Below are 19,169 nucleotides of genomic sequence, written 5' to 3'. Positions count from 1 at the left end.
GCCCAGCCTACCCACTGGCTGGATTTAGCAACAGACAACTGTCCAGTTACACTGCAAAGCTGTCTACACTGACTAGATAAGTCTGATTTCTACAAGTTAGGCCTAATGCAACATTCAGGTTACTCTAGCCATGGGTTCGACTTTGTTTGACGTGCGTCCTCATATACTCCCTATTTAGATAGCCTAATTGTTTAAAAGGTACCTTGCCCTGTTTTTTGTTACACTAGACCAATACAATGACCAATCCTATTTGAGCTTGGAATGTGTGAAGACCTATATATTTTCCCTTACATTCTACATGTGCATTCCCTTACATTCTAGGCTACCAAAAATTGTTTTGTCTGAAAGTTCCCCTTTCTACCAATGAGTGGGCTAGATTATACGCTAACATCTCACTACCATTTTTCTCCAGAAGATGACGCAGTAGCCTTTCCCACGGCGAGTCAATGAATCTCCGCTTACTTACACTGACATTTATTTTAAAAGATAGAACACACACACATACAACAACAACTAAATTAAATGTGTGTGAGAACTAACAGGTTGGCCTGATCAGAGCACGGTTACTTCAGGCCCACTTTATCCAATGTAGGCTACAGTGTTGGAATGGCTAGAGTCTGAAAACTGTTGTCTTTTTTTTTTTTTTTTACAAACGGTGGACTGCCCCCCTCAACTTCACGCTCTTCCTAGCGCTGAATGTAGCTTAATCATTCTGCGTGCCGACCTGACGCTGGTCAACTTTTCTTAGAGAGACTCCACAAGCAAATTATCTTAGTGGCAGTGGGCTGTTTTATCTGTTTATGTCATTGCATTTTTAATCAAGGAGGTAGACTTTTCAACGGACATACCCCGTTGGAGAGAAACTTGATTCTGTTGACGAGTCTATAGCCCACTGCCAGGACTTTCATCAAGTAGAGAAGTCTTTAGGCTTTAACTCCTTATCATCACCACTCGAAGGTGTTTGTAAGGAGCGTAATCTATCTGATGGCCGAAGCTAGACGCGAGGAAGAAGACGACTTGAAAGATGCCAGTGTTCTCCGCAATCGAAATCAAGCAGCAGGTAAACTATGGCTATTGTTTTTGTCGCAGCCCTCAAACACCTGGCTGGAAAACTATTTTTAGTGGCTTGTCGAATCCAGTGCCGTTTAGATAGCCATCCTAGTCTCAACCTCTGTCAAATCTGATATGTCGAGTCTGTCGGTTCAATCTCTTTATTTTAGGGTAACGATAAGGTGTTAAGTAAGATGCTTGCGTGATTTTATTTTCTCTCTGAGTTGTAAAACACTGAAGGTATGATTTGGCATACCAGCTATTATGGGGAGAACAGTCTCTTACAGTTTTTATGTAGTCTTACCCTACCTGACCTACCTGGGACACCCTGTATCAGACAGGCACATTTACCTGTTTCAGCTTGTGTGAGAGATGGCCATAACAATAATATTGAATGTGTCTGAAGAATCATGCATAGCTCACAGCTTTACATCAAATAAATCACGTGTAATCAATCCTATTTGCTGATTCACCCATTTTTTTTTACAACAACAACCCCACTTATGTAGGTTAAATTCCTAGACATGGCCGTATCCTCTCTCACCCTCGTCTGAAGTGGGGACGTTCGGGAGAGAGCATTTTGGCTTTGTCTGCCTGGCTGTCATGACTACATTTGTCAAAGCCTCCAAGTATTTATTCTAAATACCCTTGCTCTACCACTACCATGTCCTGCTGTGAAAAGACCTATTCAAGCCTAAAAACAGGAAATCAATTTGATGCAATATAGGATGCTCAGATGGGGCTCATGGCAACCAAACAGGAATGTCCAGACACTATTTTTCTAAGTCTGTGTGTCTTTTTGGGCTCAGACCCATTTAACTGGGTTTTACAGGATTTTGAAACACTTCTGCCCCGAACATGTTTTCTAAGGCACCTATGTTTGTCTGGTTCCTGTCCTTTTTTACCCGGAAGAATATTCTATGACAAACCTAGAACATTTGAATATGACTTATCCCTATGATTTGGCCATGTGCTTGTCAAAGTAGCAGAATAAGCCTGAAGCTATTTCTTTACCACACACCATAGCTAGCATATTGAATATGTATGCACTCTCCATTGTATGCCCTTGTTACAAATGCAAGGTATGTAACTATTCAGTAAGTATGCAACTTCCATTTTATCTCCAAAAGTCTTCTGCCTTGGTTGGACACAGCCATCCCTGAAAGCAGCATCTCATAGGCTAGAATATTTCTGCCCTTTCATTTAAACACATAACATGTTCACACCTGTTTGTCCGGCACAGTTGCTGAACATTCACTCCACAGAGTCCCCTCTCCCCACCCAGTCCTCTGGGACTGACACGCCCAGGCTGTTTGTTCAGGCATGGACTGTCCACAGCTGCTTTCAAAGCCCAGTCAGCGAGTGTGTCTGTCAGCAGGTGGGACACAGGCAGTGATTTAAAGAGCTAGTGAAAATTATATGCATCCTGCTGAAGTTATCATGTGCAGCTGGAGCAAACTTACATCAGCACTTCAAACCCTGTTCCTGTGTTTTTCAGTCAGTCAGACTTAATGACCTGGAAGAACCACACAGAGACAGCTCACGCCACACATAATTACACATGGAATGAGCCCATGACATCAAGTTTGTCTGAAGGAAAAAATTTAACACAGACAGATATTCAAATAATGTATTCAAACATACAGATATTCAAATAAAGTTTGAAAAGGAGTAAATTTTAATGCCAGGAGAGAAATGAAGAAAAGAGAGAAATATAATTTAACGTTCATGCCAATAAAACATATATTGGTAATTTGTGCTAATTACACACATACTCATAAAACTAAAAGCTCACACCCTAATAAATGTTGGATTGGCTGTTAAAGCTAATTCATGTATTCATTACTCTGGTTGTCTATAGTTTGGCTGTTTTCTTGAATCTGTGTGGTGCTTCCCTAGTTTTTATTGGCTGGTACTTTTCTAAATTTGAAGATTGAATTGAACACCTGACAATCTCACATATGCCAATGGTAAATTTGGGTGCAATACCCACCTTTGGTAGATGAGATACATTGGGAAAACTGATAGACACTGTCCAAATCTTAACAAGTGGCTACCAATATGTTAGAGTGAGTACAATAATTGTTAGCCTACTTTTTGATGACACTAATAATAAAAACAAGATTACCTTGCCTTTTGGCGTAGGCAAACTCATTGGTCCAGCTTCTTGGCATACTTATTGTTCATAGTCCCTATGATCAGTGGCTTTCCTGAAAACTGGTTAGCTGGGATCAACCCAACCAAGTTGTTTTTGGTGAAAGTGTCCAACAAATGATGTAAATGGCCAGATCTGCAACAGTTTCCACAGCTTGCAAACACTCACAAGTGATAAACACATGAATGGGGAGGACATTCCTTGGCACACACCAAGTTAATCAAGCAGTTCAGCCAAATCAAAATGAAAAGGTCAGGTGATGACTTCATCGTAGGCTCCATGAGAAAGGCAGTACTCTCTCCTTACCATGTGGTCTACCTATCCAGATTTAAACAATAGTTATGCTTTCTTAATTGTTAACCTCTTGTTAACAATATGTAATCCCACTTGTGTGTTTAATATTTAACTAACACGATCTCTTTGTGAATGTCTTTCACGTGTGGAATTAAAACTAGGTCATACTCCGCTCTCTTACCCACCCACCAAACCTGGTACAGATAAGCAAATGAGCTTTCTTTTTCTCTTCTTTCTTTTTCTCTTCCTGGTACCTTGTCAATATCACATTGAGGGGACTTTGCCGGTTTCGAGGTGTGGCTATAGAGTGTAGGAGCACACAAGGAGAATCAAACTTAACAAAATTGATGTAGGGAGTATTTCTGTTGGCAGACACGAGGTGGAATGAATGAATGAATGAACTTAGAATTCAAACACATTGAGTACAGACAGTAGCGACAAAGCATGTATATGCTATGCTATGTATTTATAGTAAAATTAAATTGTCAGTGCAGTGTGCACTCATCTTGCTAAGCTACATTCTTGTAGATTGAGTTGCCCTTTTCAACACACGGGCAGCTCTGAAGCCCCTCCCTCCTGGTTAGCGCACTGTTGTCAGTACCTTTGTTCCTCTGCAGGTTCACACACCTTCCTCTCTCGTAGACACAGAAATAGAAACGGAACACACATCTCCAACAAAGGACATAAATGGTAGGGGAAGTCATGCTATTTGACAACCAAATTGTGGTCAGGTAGGAATGTCTTTATTAAGGTCATAAAATAATTGAATGTATCTGTATAATGGTTAGTGGGTCAGTCTTTTCAAGTAGTTTCTGTTTCACTGTAGGTTGACGTTTGAATTGTGATGTAGCGTAAAGAAGCTTGGTTGATTAAATGAATGTCAGGTGTTAGTTGTTTTACTAATTGGTCTACAGATTTCTGATTTGGTTTCAGTTGTCTCTACACAATTAGGTTAATGAGTTGAAGTCAGATGTTGAAGACATTTGTGAATTTACCACACAGTTGAAAATCGATCCGTTTGAGTTCATTCATTCTTATCTTTTCTGTCAAAATCATTTATGAACCTGAAAATGGCGCCCGATGAGATTAATAATGTAGAAAAGACCCAGTAGTGGTGTCTGAGTGAGGTGAAGTTGGGCCTGGAGGCTGCCTGCGGTAATTGATACAGCAGGTGTGGTGGAAGGCTGGCTGACAGGTGGACACTGCAGCTGCACTGCAACCCTGAAAGTCTGTTCCTGTGGGTCATCAGGGACAGCACACTGGTAGCAGCACATGCTCTCTGTGATCAAACTTGAATTACTTTATGTTGTTTTGATCGATGACAGAACAGGACAATCTTATAAATGTGAAGATTTTGGAATATGTTGTCCAACAACAACAAGAAATTGTATGTTTGCCTCAGGTTCCCTCAGAAATTGTTCAAATGAATTTGTTTTGTTGAATTTAGTTTAGATTTACATTCTTACTTTCTGCTTTATTTTTTTATTTATAGCCGGCCTCATTCTTTTCTGTCTGACCAGAACTGGTTCATCAAGATGTTTCCATTAAAACACGTCGTCCCTTATTATTTGGACTAGTCACGGAACTCTAGTTCTTCAAGTTCCACAGCCAGTGACACATAGCATTGAGTTTTGGTCGATGCATTTTCCTTGAATTGTTTATGCAATAGGCCTTCTGGAGTCACTGGCAGCAAGTCTGCTGCCTTTTTACAGTATGTAGTTAGTTATGTCTGGTCTTTGCATACATGTCAGAATATGTATAGGGAGACTTGCTCGGTACAAGAATCCTTTGCCAGATATTGTGTGAAGTCCGATGAGGGAATAAAACCTTGTGGCTCAAGATAAGCTGACTTTTGGTATCTCGAAGCAGAGCTGAACTGCCCCAGCCGGTTCTGGTCTGTTTCTGTTCCATTACAATAAGAATGGCACCAGGGGTGTTTGTAGCCAAAATACCCTGAGCTGAGTCACTGACTGCAGTCCTTTTTCTCCACAGATCGATCAGAAAGGAATAAGCCTGACCACATCCAGCCAAGGTAAGAGAGGCCATGGGCCAATAATGCTGTTCTTGCTGTTCTACCATCAAGTTTTTAAATGATAGATTCTGTCATTTTATTCTATTCTGTACACACAAAGACCATGGCATACTAAGGCTTTGGAAACACATCCTAAGAAAATATGTATAGAATATTCTGGAAGATAAATGTATCCAAGTTGGTATTTGGGATGGGTTAAATGAAGGTGTGGGCACCTCTTATAAAATCTGGAAACTGTTATCCTCCATTATCTGCAGTAACTGTGAGAGCATGTTCTCAGCAACATTATTTCAGTTGTCATCAAGTTGCACAAGGTCGCACATGATGATTATGTAATCATACGGTCATAATGAATATTTGTCATGTCTGCATCATGTTTGTAAAATGTGAAGCTGCATGTTTACGTTAACCAATCCAAAACTGGGGCATTGAAAACCTCTGGAGACTCCTTTAATGAGCCTTGGGAGGGTAATTAGTGCTCCCACACAAGAGTTGTTAACTGTCTCCTCCAGCTGGTTGTCATATATACAGCTATGGAGACGCTCACTCTCTCTAGCTGGTCGTCTGTGACAGAGCACCACAGTTATGAGATATATGGGGCTGTCAGCTGGTCATTCTAACCCTTATCTCATTAGCTTCAGAAGGGTAGAGGGCTGGAGTGTGAGGGAGGGTAAAGCTTTTGTGCTTTTTGGAACGTGTTTGACAGGCATGAACCTCACATTAGCATTCCCATATTATGGCTAACTGGCCCTCCCTCAGAGCTAAATGACTTTGCACATGTAGGTGGAATGCCTGAGGCTTTCACATATAGATGAACTGCACCTTGCAACTGCAATGTGTTCTGCAAGATGTGGCCTGAACTACAAAGACTTTATAAATCTGGAATGTGCTGTATCACCCACTGCAATGTGCTGCATCACCCACTGCAATGTGCTGCATCACCCACTGCAATGTGCTGCATCACCCACTGCAATGTGCTGCATCACCCACTGCAATGTGCTTTATCACCCACTGCAATGTGCTTTATCACCCACTGTAATGTGCTGCATCACCCACTGCAATGTGCTGCATCACCCACTGCAATGTGCTGCATCACCCACTGCAATGTGCTGCATCACCCACTGTAATTGGCAAAGATGTAATGCTTATGTCAGGCAGCTGAATGCAGCCTCTGGATTCATGTTTTTAGTGGATATGCAGCAGCTAATGTCAGCTGTATTGATCATGCAGAAGCATCTTTGTGAGGCAAAAAGAGAGATTCCATTTGTGTCCTCACTCAACCTAAAAAAAACACAGAACATTCTTTGACAGTGTCATCTGCTCAGCATAGTGTAGCTTTCTCAGCTGGTCTGTGCATCCCTGGAGGTGGAAACACCGGCACTACACCACACATTTTGATGATGTTCAGTATCCCTAACTTGTTTTTACGTGGTAAAACATCTAACTTTTGTCCTCCTCCAGCTCAAGACCACTGGCTTCCATACGAGCTGCCTTCAAAAGGAGTACGTACTTTTTTATCATTGTCTTTGTCAAAGGTTTTTGGCTGGGAGGATAATGCTAATAATGTTGTTTTCATGTTTGATGATGTTATGCTATACTGTGTGCACATAGTGTGACAACACAACACTGACATAATCCTCTTGTCTTGATACAGTTGTACTCTCAAAAGAGACTTTTTCCAAGTCTATTAAAATTATTTCTTTTGTTGTTGCAGCTTCAGGGAGAACCCCTTCCCAGAGTGACCACACGAGAGACAGAAGGTTTGTTCTAGAACACCTAAATATCTACATATATTAATAAGGCAGTTATCCCTCATATGACCTCTCATTAAAGCAGCTTTGGTATGTGCTATAATATTGTCCACCTTGTTTGTTCATTTGCCCCTTTGTGCAGTTAACAAGCCACAGTAGTACATTTCTTGAATCATAACCTTTATACTATATATTGACACAAATCACCCAAAATAAATGGTTTTTGGTGCTAGTCTGAAGTAAAATAAGATACTGGATAGATTGAGTAAAATGGCGTACAAGTAGAATGACCTTCTGGCCTTGTCAAGCAACATACCACATCCATTGTCCACAAAGGTGGTGTTGTCCTTACACTGAATAACATCATGTTGGGTCAGTTTTTGTTTTCAACAACAGACAGCAGGCCTGAGCCAAAATCCCAAGATGTCTCTTTATCCCAAGATGGTGATCCTAATAGTTTAGGATTTTGCCTTTCTTGTTACACATAGTTTGCTGCCTCTGTGCTGCTCATGTCAAATGCAAGTGATGCATGGGGTTCATTCCAGAAGTGGTTGATGTGCTAAATAACAAACAGACAGACTACTTGAAATAACTGATGAATTAACATTAATAAAGATAGGAGTTCTCTTCAGTGAAGTGTGACAATAAGCTATTATCTGTGCATTGATGCATGCAAATACATGTAAACTGATGAAGTGTGGACTGTAGTCTGGTGTAGTAATCTTTATTAGGCTTAATAAGGCGTTGCACTTCCTTGCAGGCGGCCAGAGATAACCATCCTGTCTGCTGAGCCTTTGGCCTCCACCTCCTGGTTCCCCGGGGCGTCTGGGGCGTTCGCACCTGCTCTTCCCTCTACTCAGCCTGTCTGGGGTGCTAGCATCTCAGTGGCTGCCAAGGTTGGAGTTTATTGATTACATACACATGAATACTGCTGGAGTTTGTGTACAGTATTCAACGTCTTTGGCCTGTGTTTGTTGATCCTCCTTAACAGCAGCCTGTGCCGTCCTAGCTTGTGTGCGGTGTCGTGTTACTGAAGTGCTATTTTTCTGTGCTGCCACGCCGCAGTATCACCTACTAACTCTCAGCATGCTGACCTTGGGTTTATCATCTGAAATATGTCAAACTTGACAGAAATGTTGCATAGAGTTCTGCAATGACAAAAGGCAGTGTACAAAAGACACAGGAGGAATTTGTTTATAACATATTTGTTCGGGGTTTGTTTGCCTTTGTGCCTTGCAGTCAGTTTAGAGATGGGGGTACAAGTGCTTGTGTTTGTAATGTAGAAAAACAGTTATAGTGTAGAACTTGGTTTAATCCTAACTTGAGGACACAAACAACGGGAAGTGCAGATTAGCATCCAGGGCAGTGGTTCCCAAAACCATTGTTATGATACAATTATGTTACTAGATGAGAGAATGCTCAAAACGAATAGTATCTAATTGCATATGTAGTGCAATAATGCTTTTGTGACCACTTAAATTCATTTAATTGAGCTGGAAATCAACTGGTTGGTTGCTCTAACACATTAGTTTAGCAGTCCTTTTGAAATACCACCAAGGACAGACACCTGGATTATATTCAAACTCTTTGAATGCAAGCCTTGTCTTTTATTGATTCTGCACTATTTCTGAAGTGCCTTTTGTCAGCATAGCATATGAAGTCATTGCTAAGCTGGCCAATTCATGAGTCACTATCCCCACTGCTGTTTCCTGGGCAGAGTAGTGCTTTTTCATCTGAGTGCTCGATTTTGTGCAGTTCTTGAGACCTGCTTATGAATAACAAAAAATAAGATGATTGATTGGCATGAAAATAGGGTCAGAGTGTGACCTTGGCTTGCGTCACTGCTTGCGTGTGAGTGAACTCCCCCCTCTCTCGTGCCTTAGCCCCCACCATCCTATGATCAGGTCATCAAGGAGAAAACACAGGTGCAGGTTGAAACACCAGTACCACCCCCCCGTCGATCCCACACCACGACAATTGCCACACAGACGGACACTGTGGTGAACTCACCTGACCCAGAATGCAAACCCCCCACACAGCCCAGCAGCTGTGAAGGATCAAAGTGTAAGACCCTAGACCTAGAAGATTTAGTTTTTCTTTGATTGACTATTTGGCTTGCTTTTTGAATGCAGAGTGGCAGAGATTTCAGTGCTGAGATGAAAATCATGTGAACAACAGTTTGTCTTTTATATTATTATTTCAGTGAAAAGGCCTCCAAAACCTCCACGCCCATCGTTTCCTGTGAAGCCACAGCAGGCACCAAGGGAGAGCTCACTGCTAACAGCTGAACCCGCTGCCAATCGAAAAGAAACAAAAAGCACACACACAGAGGATATTGGTAGTGCAAATACTGTTCACCCAAATACCACTGAACACCCAGATCAGTCACCAGCAGCATCCAAGTCCTGTAGCTTGGAATTAGAGCCCTCTGAACATTGTAGCATTTCTGACAACACTGTCCCTGACTCGTCCAACCCTGACCCCTCTCAATCATCCTCTGATTCCCCCCGGACACAGGCACCTCGGCCTGTTCCACGCCCTCGCACAATACCTAGTAAACCTGTCAGCACAGAGGTCAAGGTTCAAACTCTAGTCCGTCTAAAAGATGGTGGGGATGTTCTCCAGTTGATCCCTGAAAGTAGCAGAGACTCTCCTCCTAACCCCTATCTCAAGGAGCTGCTAGAGGCCTTCGGCCCGGACGCTCCCGCTCACTCCAGTGACTCTGAGGGCGCCCACAGTGAGCTAAGTGACGAGAGTGGAGACGAGTCTGTTGACATGAGTATTCGTAATAAAATCAAGGCCTTTGAGACCCAGGTCAGCACAGATGACCATGTCAATACTCCTGGCCCTACTCCAAAGCCCCGCATCCAGAACAAACCCCCTATGGTGGCACTTAAGCCAGTATTAGCACCCCGACTCTCAGTTAAGAGACAAACAGATGAGAACCACAATGACAATGGAAACGAGAAGACCAGTCTTGCTCCCAAATTGGCCCCTACTCCAGCTCTACGGCCTGTGCCTCCCAAGAAGCCCTCTATTGATCAGATGGAAGAGCCTGTAGCGCCCACACCGAAGATGGCCCTCCTTCCGCCCTCACGTCCTTCTTTGCGGAATAAACCCGAAAGCTTTCCTCCTCAGGAGGAGACACCCACGGCTAAAGCTCCCCCACCTGTTCGGACCAAGCCCACCCGAGAGCTGCTTAACAACAACAACCATAATTCAACCGGCCTTTCCTCAGCTAACAGGTGGTCCACAGAATGGCCCGACCTTCAGTCCTCCAGCAAACAGGAGAATGAGTCTGCAAATGACCCTATACCAGGTGAGTTGGCTTTTGTCTTTTCATACCATGTAGTGGTATTGGAAACTTGGCCATTGTAGCTGGTACTGACAAAACAGAAGTACTAACTGATCTAGAAAAGTACATCTCGAAGCCTGAACATTAATTCTCTCTCTCAACATTAGGTCTCCCACTGTAATGTGATAAAAGCTGATATTGTTATATCTATACTCCTACTGTTAATATCTATACTCTTATTATGTGGGGGAAAAAAACAGTCACAGCCAACTTCAAAGATGCTGCAGTTCCTGCTCCCCCCAAACCAATCCAAAGAGCAGGGGGGTCCTTCAGCCGTGGAGGAGTCTCTCGCAAGCCTACAATGATCCGGGTTCCAAGTATATCTGCCAAGTGTGAGTTTCTTGTGTGTGAGTTGGTACTGGTAAGATGTATTGTAGTTCTATCTGCTGCTTTCATCGCCCTGGAACATGTATTGCCTTTTCCCTATATATATTTACATGTGTGTGTGTGTGTGTGTGTGTGTGTGTGTGTGTGTGTGTGTTTGTTTGTGTGTGTGTTTGTGTTTGGGTGGGTTAATGAATATGTTTGGGTGTATTTTTTATTTATTTATGTTCAGCCGCAGACGATTCCCAGGATGACCCACCACCTCTTCCCGTTCAGAAGCCTGTTGGAGGACCTCCACCATCCACCCAGAAGAACAGCTTCAGATCACAGGTAACTCACTTCCTCAACACCCAGCTACCCTCAGGTCCTCAAGCAGGGTTAACTGAAGCTTCTCATCTTGACCTGTCTTTCCTTGCCATATTTGTGAAAGCTGTTTGCACAGATCTTGGACAGTTTTAGATTATGAGCACAATAGAAGTATATCAGTATCAGTTCAATGTTGAATCATTTGCTATTTGAACCTCTTGTATGGATATAGTATTCCGTCAATGCTAGTTCACTTGGCTTAGTTAGTCTCAATAAAAGGAAGACTCCTGATACCACTTTCTGTAAGAATGTGGCTTTGATCACCAAATGACCTACATAAATTGTACACAATTGCCAGCCACAAATGTGGAGGCAACATCATTTGAGCCAAAAGCCTTGGCCATGAAGAAACATTCTTGCATGAGGTGAACAGCAGAGAATGTATAATGTTTCCCCTTTCCTATTGTTAACGAAGCCACTTCAAATTCCCCGATGTTCCCCACTCAACCCCACCCTTCTGAAGAATGAAGAGAGAAAGACGTAGTTGGAATTCCCCCGATGAAAATCTATTCCTCAAACTCGATATCTCCCACCCAAAAACCTAAATGGGTATTTGTCTGTGCAGCAGTCAAAAGACAGGGTATTAAAAAGTAGTGTATTAAATGTAGTATTTTTAACATTTATTTTGGTGTGTGACTTCCGAGACTGTCTAGGATAGTGTTCAGTTCTGAGTGAACTGCCCCATTTGTGTTTGTCTCACAACAGTGTGTTTGACTGCCTATGAATCACCAAAATAAATGTGTCATGTCTGCAGGTAGCAAGTCTGAGCTTGAGTGAATAATGATTCAGACTGTCTCACTGTAAAGGCTGTCCCCCCAGGAATGCTGTTGTCATGCTGACCTCATGTTGGGCTAAAAACTGTTGCTATGAGAAATCCTGCTAACTGACTAACAGGCTTGCCTTTCACCTGCCCACTGCTGGACTCTCACAAAGGCAGCTTTGTGTCTCAGTGTAAACAATGACTGGCCAGCTGATGTGGGGAACTGTCACTGGATTGGTTGTCATGGTTGCATATCTGCTGAGTATGGAGTCGCTGCGTGACCTCGGGCAGCCATATTAGGTCCAGTGGCTCGATAGTTGTGAATGCACATTCCTGAACACTCAGGCCGTATTATGGAATTTTCCTTCATGACCTGCTTTTTACTTTTCATAACATCTTTTCTTATTGGGCTGCTACTGCAGATGAAAGTTTTTTTTAATATATATTTATTTAATTAAAATTTATATTTTCTTTTAGTGTAGTAAAACAAAATTAAACTCTAGGTTTTTTTTTCATTATAAAGGTGAATGTGTAATTGTTGTTTTTGCTTTGACCTACAGGAGTCCTTCAGTCGGTCATCTCCTGACCTCTCCCTCCCTCCAAGGTGTGTCTTTATAGTATTGAAAGTAATAGCTCAGTGTATAGCTCATAGCTCAGAGTGACTTGTGAATTTGACGTCTTCCTCATATGTACCTCTTAGGCCAACTGGAGGCAAGGTACTGCCACCTCGTCCCCCTCCAGCTAAAGCTGGCCCAGGCAGACCGCCTCCTCCCAGAAAAGAGGCATCTCAGCCTCCTGCCTCCGTCTCTTCAGTGGCCAAAGGGGCATCGCCCAACCTAGGCCAACATCAGGCGCAGAGGTCATCCAAACCATCTAAAAAAGGACCCGCTCTACCCCCAAGACCGAAGCCAGGACACCGACTCTACAACAAATACACAGTAAGCATATTGTGTTGAGCTTAGGATATATGGCAAGAGACAGATAAAACGTTTCAACAAAAGCCAAGACATTTTTGACAAATGTCTTTATTCTGTTAAAGGGAGCACTTTTTAGCTGAGACAGATAAATTCCTTGTTGGAGACCGATGTATTTCTTTTATGTCCCATGGAAGCCTTATTGAGTTGTGTTGGGGTATTCCTTTCATTTTAAGGTGGTCTGTGAAGATAATGCACAATACAGGCATGTCATCTTATTCAAGGCACTTATACTTTTAAGGACGGCTATACGGATTTTCCATGCTGTTGCCATCTCAAAAACCTTTTGAATATGGTTGCTTATAGTTCTGTACTGGTGTTGAAGTGTTTTTGCGTGAATGATCCAGTTTATTTCTGTCTTTCTCTTATCTGCTCAGCTTGAGATCCCTCATGCCATTGCTGAGTTTGATTGCAACGGAACTAAGCCAGGAGAGCTCTCCTTTCAGGTACACACACCTGAAACACATTACTGCACATGTAGAATTTAGGAATATAAGAATTAAGAATACACACGTCCCATATGGAAATGCTAAGCAAAATGCATATTCCCTGTCTGTTGTAGAAAAATGAGGTCCTGGTCTTGCTGGATCAGATAGACAGTAAAACCTTTGAGTGTCAGGCTGGAGGTGTGAGCGGACGTGTGCAGACGTCTTACATGAAGATCATCACTCCACTCACTGCTTACTCACAGCATGAAACTCCACTGGTGGGCATCAGCGGCAATCTCTCACTCCCTTCTGCTTCCTTTGACCTGTATTTGTACATTTATGTTACATGTAACTAACAATCGGCCCATTTAAACAGTACAGTACATTCCCAAGATATTTCTAAATGTGCTGTCCCGGGCAGTGACAGATTTCTCTATCATCTGTGATGTTGCAAAAAGTGGTTACAGTTATGCATCTGTTTCTGGTTTTGTTTTAGAATACCCAGCCAGAGCCCTCAGGAAATGGTGGAATGCAGGTTCAGGTCCTCTATGACTTCATCCCAGGTACATGCATTACTTCTGCAGTGGATGGTTTATGAGTGAAGGAAATAGTAAACTGAATGACACTTGTTCAGCCGTTTTCATCATCTGTTCACTTCTTGTTGACTTTAACTGATTTCGGCAGCTAAGTTGCATTAGCTTGTTGGTTTCCCTTGTGTTTTTGTTAGAGGGCCAAGGGGAGCTGTGTCTGATGGCAGGTGATGTGGTGTGTGAGGTAGAGCAGCTGGACAGTGAATGGTATCTGGGCACCGTCAGAGGAGCCAGAGGCTTCTTCCCCATCAACTATGTTAAAGTGATGGTGAGAGCATTCCGCATATAATATAACAAGTGATACGATTTCACCTTTTTACTGTTGAACACAAACCTCACTGGCAGAGGTTTCAAGCTCGCTGATCTTTTGACTCCTGCCTTCTCTCTCTATTTGTCTTATCTTTACTTATCTCTCAGTCAACTGCACCCACAACCGTTGCCAAAGCTTTGCCGGAAGCACTCAGCAGGTGAGGCCTTTTCTTCACTGATAAAATGTTGTGTCTGTGATTTTTAGATTTTTTGTGTTCTTACCACAGAGGTTTCACAGCTGAAATTGCCCAGCATTTGGTAATATATGCAGTATGTGTGTGATTTGCAGTGGACCACGATGTATGGCGCGATTCAGCTTTGAAGCGGAGCGCGATGACGAGCTGATGTTCTCTGAAGGAGATGTGATCCAGCTGCAGGAGTACATTGGGGAGGAGTGGGCACGGGGGAAACTGGGCACCAGTGTGGGCATCTTCCCAATTAACTTTGTGGACATCATAGAACACCTGCCATCAGACGCTGGCCAGACCAAGATAGCTCTGCCTGGTAAAGCTGTCCCTTTTTTCTTTTCACGCTCACTCATTCACAAACACACACACACACACATTTCTGTGTAGTATTTGACTCAGAAGTAGTTGTGATCATTGGGAAAGGGGCCATGTAGCATTGGCCCCTCTCTCTTTGTGTGGTTGGAGAGGAGAGGTGAGGTGATTTGAGAGGAGAGGTGAGGTGATTTGAGAGGAGAGGAGATTTGAGAGGAGTGGTGAGGTGATTGAGAAGAATTCCATTCTCTGACTTACACTGTTTTCTTTGTAAAGGAGATGAAATGGTTTTCCGTATGGATAACACTGATGTTTCTGTTTGATCTGACAGGAATGGTGTCCTCTCAATACATGTCCTCAAAACCAAGTCAGGTACATTTCTCTCTCTGTGTTGTGTTGACATTTTCTAAATGAACATCACACTGTTGTTATCTGCAGTCCAGCAAGCAAATTGAAACCCAGAAAATGTTGGGTGTATCATTAGCACAACAGTTGTTGACCCTGTTTCTGTGTGTGTGTGTGTGTGTGTGTGTGTGTGTGTGTGTGTGTGTGTGTGTGTGTGTGTGTGTGTGTGTTCATCATCCTCTCTACATCTCAATGTCCCTATCTGTCTACATGCTCTGGTGTCTGTGTGTGTCTCTCCACAGTCAGAATCTGAGCAGAGTGAGTGGGCAGAAGACCTGCCACCTCAAAGGGCATCAGACGCTGGTCAGACCAAGATAGCTCTGCCTGGTAAAGCTGTTCCTTTTATCATTTTTTTTACTCTCTCTCTTTCATGCACACACACACACACACACACACACACACACACACACACTCTCTCACTTCTGTGCAGTATTTGACTCTGATGTAGTTGTGATCATTGGTAAAGGGACCATGTAGCATTGGCACCTCTCCCTTTGTGTGGTTGGAGAGGAATATATGAATCTGTTTTGTGTTTGATTAAGTGCTGCATCTAGCTGCCTGACCAGCACTCGTTACTAATGCAGCACTCATTCAGTTTAAGCTGGGCTGCCCACACTGCATCCCCGGCTAAAATGAGTCCACTGTCAGCTTGAGTCCAGCTAAGCATATGGATGAGGATGGATGATTTTCAGACATGAATAAGAATTCCATTCTCTGAATGGAATAGTTGTGTGAGATATTCTAATGAACTGCTACCCTAGAACCCTAGAGTAGACTCTTATCCAGACTTAATGTACATCGAAGTATGGCAATTTGAAAACAATTTCTCTTGCAATTCATAGCATCTCATCAGTGTGTTAACAATGTTTTCTTTGTAATAAATGTGCAGTCTTCATCATCATTATTTTCATTGTTTCTGTTTGATCTGACAGGCATGGTGTCCTCTCATAAACCAAAACCAAGTCAGGTAAATTTCTCTTTGTGTTGTGTTGACATTTTCTAAATGAACATCACACTGTTGTTATCTGCAGTCCAGCAAGCAAATTGAAACCCAGAAAATGTTGGGTGTATCATAAGCACAACAGTTGATGACCCTTTGGACTGGGCGGATGGAAGGAAGATTAGTTAGCACTTTTATGAACTCTCCTTGTGTGTGTGTGTGTGTAAGTGTGTGTTCGTGTGTGTAAGTAAGTAATCTTTATTTGATCAAGAGGGACAGTGTCCATTCATGAACATTAAAATGTAAATGCACCCAATTATAGCCAAAAGGCTAGTTTCCATCCTCTCTACATCTCAATGTCCCTATCTGTCTCTACATGCTCTGGTGTCTGTGTGTGTCTCTCCACAGTCAGAATCTGAGCAGGGTGAGTGGGCAGAGGCCTTGTATGACTACACGGCTGAGGCGGATGATGATCTTCCCCTCCGGCAGGGTGACCGTATCCTGATCACAGCACACATCGATGAGGAATGGTGCAGTGGCCGTGCCAACGGCAGAGAGGGCGTCTTCCCCAGAACATTTGTACAATTCAGCTGAAGTCAGTTACTTAGGTAAACACCCATACGCACATTCGTCATAAGAAAACAGGTGTTCAGGTTGCATGCTAAACTGCTGAGTCGTTTCTTGCATGCCCGATCATGCAGACAAGAAATTTGTCGACATGCTCTATACACACACAGACATTACAAGCAAACTCTTACCAGTTACCAAATCACTAATGTTAACTCTAATAGGATGGGGAAGGACACTGATATGAAATGTGATTACCTCCATTGTTTTCTCCCACCCACTCTCACTCACTCCTTCCCCTCTCTCTCTCAGACAGATAGAGAGCCAGTATTTTGTGCCTGTTTTGAGTGACATCAGCGTCTGTTCTCCTGAGTCACAGAAACAGACGTTGCCTCAGCCTGGCCTTGGTACGCTTGCTGTCAGCACAATTCCCAGCCACTTCAGCCACTTTTTTTCTCAGCCTACTGTTTCTGATCTATTACTTGGAGGAAGGAAGAAACTGCCTCATTGCCTCAGCTGAAGGACCATTACCTGGGTGAACAGAAGGGGAAATTGGCTTCAGTGGCTGTAGCAATGCTGGTCCACTGTATTTTCTGGAACAATCATAAATAATCTAAAAGTTCTCCATTATAAACAACCTGATCTATGGCAATGAATGAGGTTGATCTTCTTCATTGGTGTGAAAATCTGTATTTGCTTTCACCTACATTATTTCTCACAAGCAGAGGATCAAGTCTGTCTCCAACTTCTTTTGCAAATGTTTTTTTCCCCCCTGTATTTTGTTTACGAATAATGTATTTATATCCATGTAAAATCATTGTTATTGGATACTGATGTCATTCCAGCACATTAATCTGTCAGGATTAATTGCTGTAGTGAACAGTATTGACATGAATAAAACTATTTTCTAATGACCAAGCATGGGAATGTGTCAGCATAAAAGATTTTCACCTTGAAAGGGCACCAGTATAAAAGTTGATGAGATTAGCTCCACCTTGTGGCAACAGATTGAACATTATTACAGAGTGGTTGGTTGTGATGTTTCCCCTTCAATTCCCTGGGTTTTTCTCACACGGACGTTGGAACTATTTTCTGGGAGGGGGTGCTGTAAATGGGGTGGGACTACTTCACCCATAGACATATGTCTATGACTTCACCCAATGACTGGATGGTGGGCTGCAGTACAAAGTGTAACTCCGCCCATCCCCATGTGTTTCGATGACAAAGTAGCCTATTTTCAATGTCACTAGTCGAGTTGGTGTCTCATGTCGAACAGCTAGTTTTCCCTATGCTGGTATCCCCCCCCCCCCCCATAAATTAGTTGTTAAAACGTATTATACCACAATGAGGCATGGATACACTTGAGAATGAAGTAATTGACAGCCTGCACTGGAGGCGACCAGCTGCTGTACCCAAATCGCCCCCATTTTCGTTTCTCAATTTGAATGGGGTGACGGTTGCCGAACTAAATTGAGGTTCTGTTGATTGATTTTGCATTTCTTATTACTACCATAATTCGTCATTCTCCTTACGTGTTTTGTCATCAAAACAGCATAAAAATACGGTCCAAATGACCACAGCACCGGTTTTACGAGTGGCGGATAAAACGCAGTGCTCTAGGTCTTTACGCCACCTTGTGTCACCTCCGGCGGCTTAAAAAGCAGCGCTTCCTTATATGATAATGATCTCTGTCTTGACGTTTTCACAGACACTACATTTGAATCACCGAATCGGTAAAGAAGGACAGACCACACCAATCCAGCACTGATCTCCTGCAAAACGATTGTACCCAATTTACATATTCTATAGCGACCTGTCACACGTGGTTTGGGTAGCCTTAAGCCCAAGTATGGGTGTTATTTTATTCCCCGTATAAACTTACTGGTTAGACAATGACATGGAAAAACAAGTAAATAGGCACTCTGTTATTAACCGATGGTTAGTAACAATAAGGGTAGATGAGAGTATAGTGGAGTAGGGTGGTGTGAGCATTGACGTAAATCATGGACTCCATATGGTGCCCAAATGTCAACTAGCCTACTGAACACTAATGGCATGGAACATGTCTATGATCGTTCAATAAAGATACTTACTTTTAAGACTTCTGTCTATCTCGAGATATTTATCTATGATGAAACATGTGAGCGAATAAGGATTCTTTTTGGGATTGAAAGAGAAAACGATGAGTCAGCCTAGCTTCACTTGAAAAAGAAAACAGGTGTCTTATCAAGACAATCTTGAACCTGTAGGAATGATATGTTGTCCCACTTCTTCCCACTGTCAGTGAACAGTGTTGGTTCATGATGGAAACTTTTATGGTTCAGGAACTGGGTTTGTATAGTTATGATACTGCCCATTATTTTTATCTT

The 19,169-nt window shown here is 42.7% G+C and overlaps 1 protein-coding gene across 4 annotated transcripts; it reads left to right on the top strand.

Annotated features, from left to right (window-relative positions):
• Nucleotides 1–610: 610 nt before the first annotated feature.
• Nucleotides 611–17,714, top strand: sh3d19 (SH3 domain containing 19). Of its 4 annotated transcripts, none has more exons than XM_012831277.3 (22): nt 611–1,060; nt 5,492–5,531; nt 6,993–7,033; nt 7,246–7,291; nt 8,043–8,178; nt 9,166–9,346; nt 9,486–10,601; nt 10,838–10,969; nt 11,194–11,291; nt 12,648–12,691; nt 12,788–13,025; nt 13,439–13,507; nt 13,624–13,767; nt 13,986–14,052; nt 14,217–14,347; nt 14,497–14,546; nt 14,678–14,892; nt 15,220–15,260; nt 15,536–15,620; nt 16,226–16,260; nt 16,642–16,841; nt 17,113–17,714. In XM_012831277.3, the coding sequence occupies exons 1-21, from the start codon at nt 985–987 to the stop codon at nt 16,825–16,827; spliced, it is 3,171 nt and encodes a 1,056-aa protein (XP_012686731.2). In that variant the 5' UTR covers nt 611–984; the 3' UTR covers nt 16,828–16,841; nt 17,113–17,714. The 4 variants fall into 4 exon arrangements, with proteins under 4 accessions (XP_012686731.2, XP_031416068.1, XP_031416067.1 ...); XM_031560208.2 differs by lacking the exon at nt 611–1,060 and adding an exon at nt 4,772–4,886 and having other exon boundaries at nt 9,187–9,346; XM_031560207.2 differs by lacking the exon at nt 611–1,060 and adding an exon at nt 4,772–4,886 and having other exon boundaries at nt 17,117–17,714.
• Nucleotides 17,715–19,169: the final 1,455 nt, after the last annotated feature.

Source organism: Clupea harengus, chromosome 22, assembly GCF_900700415.2.
Source record: "Clupea harengus chromosome 22, Ch_v2.0.2, whole genome shotgun sequence".
NCBI lineage: Eukaryota > Metazoa > Chordata > Actinopteri > Clupeiformes > Clupeidae > Clupea > Clupea harengus.
Note: the sequence above shows the minus strand (reverse complement) of the source record. Positions and strands in the feature narration are given on the sequence as shown.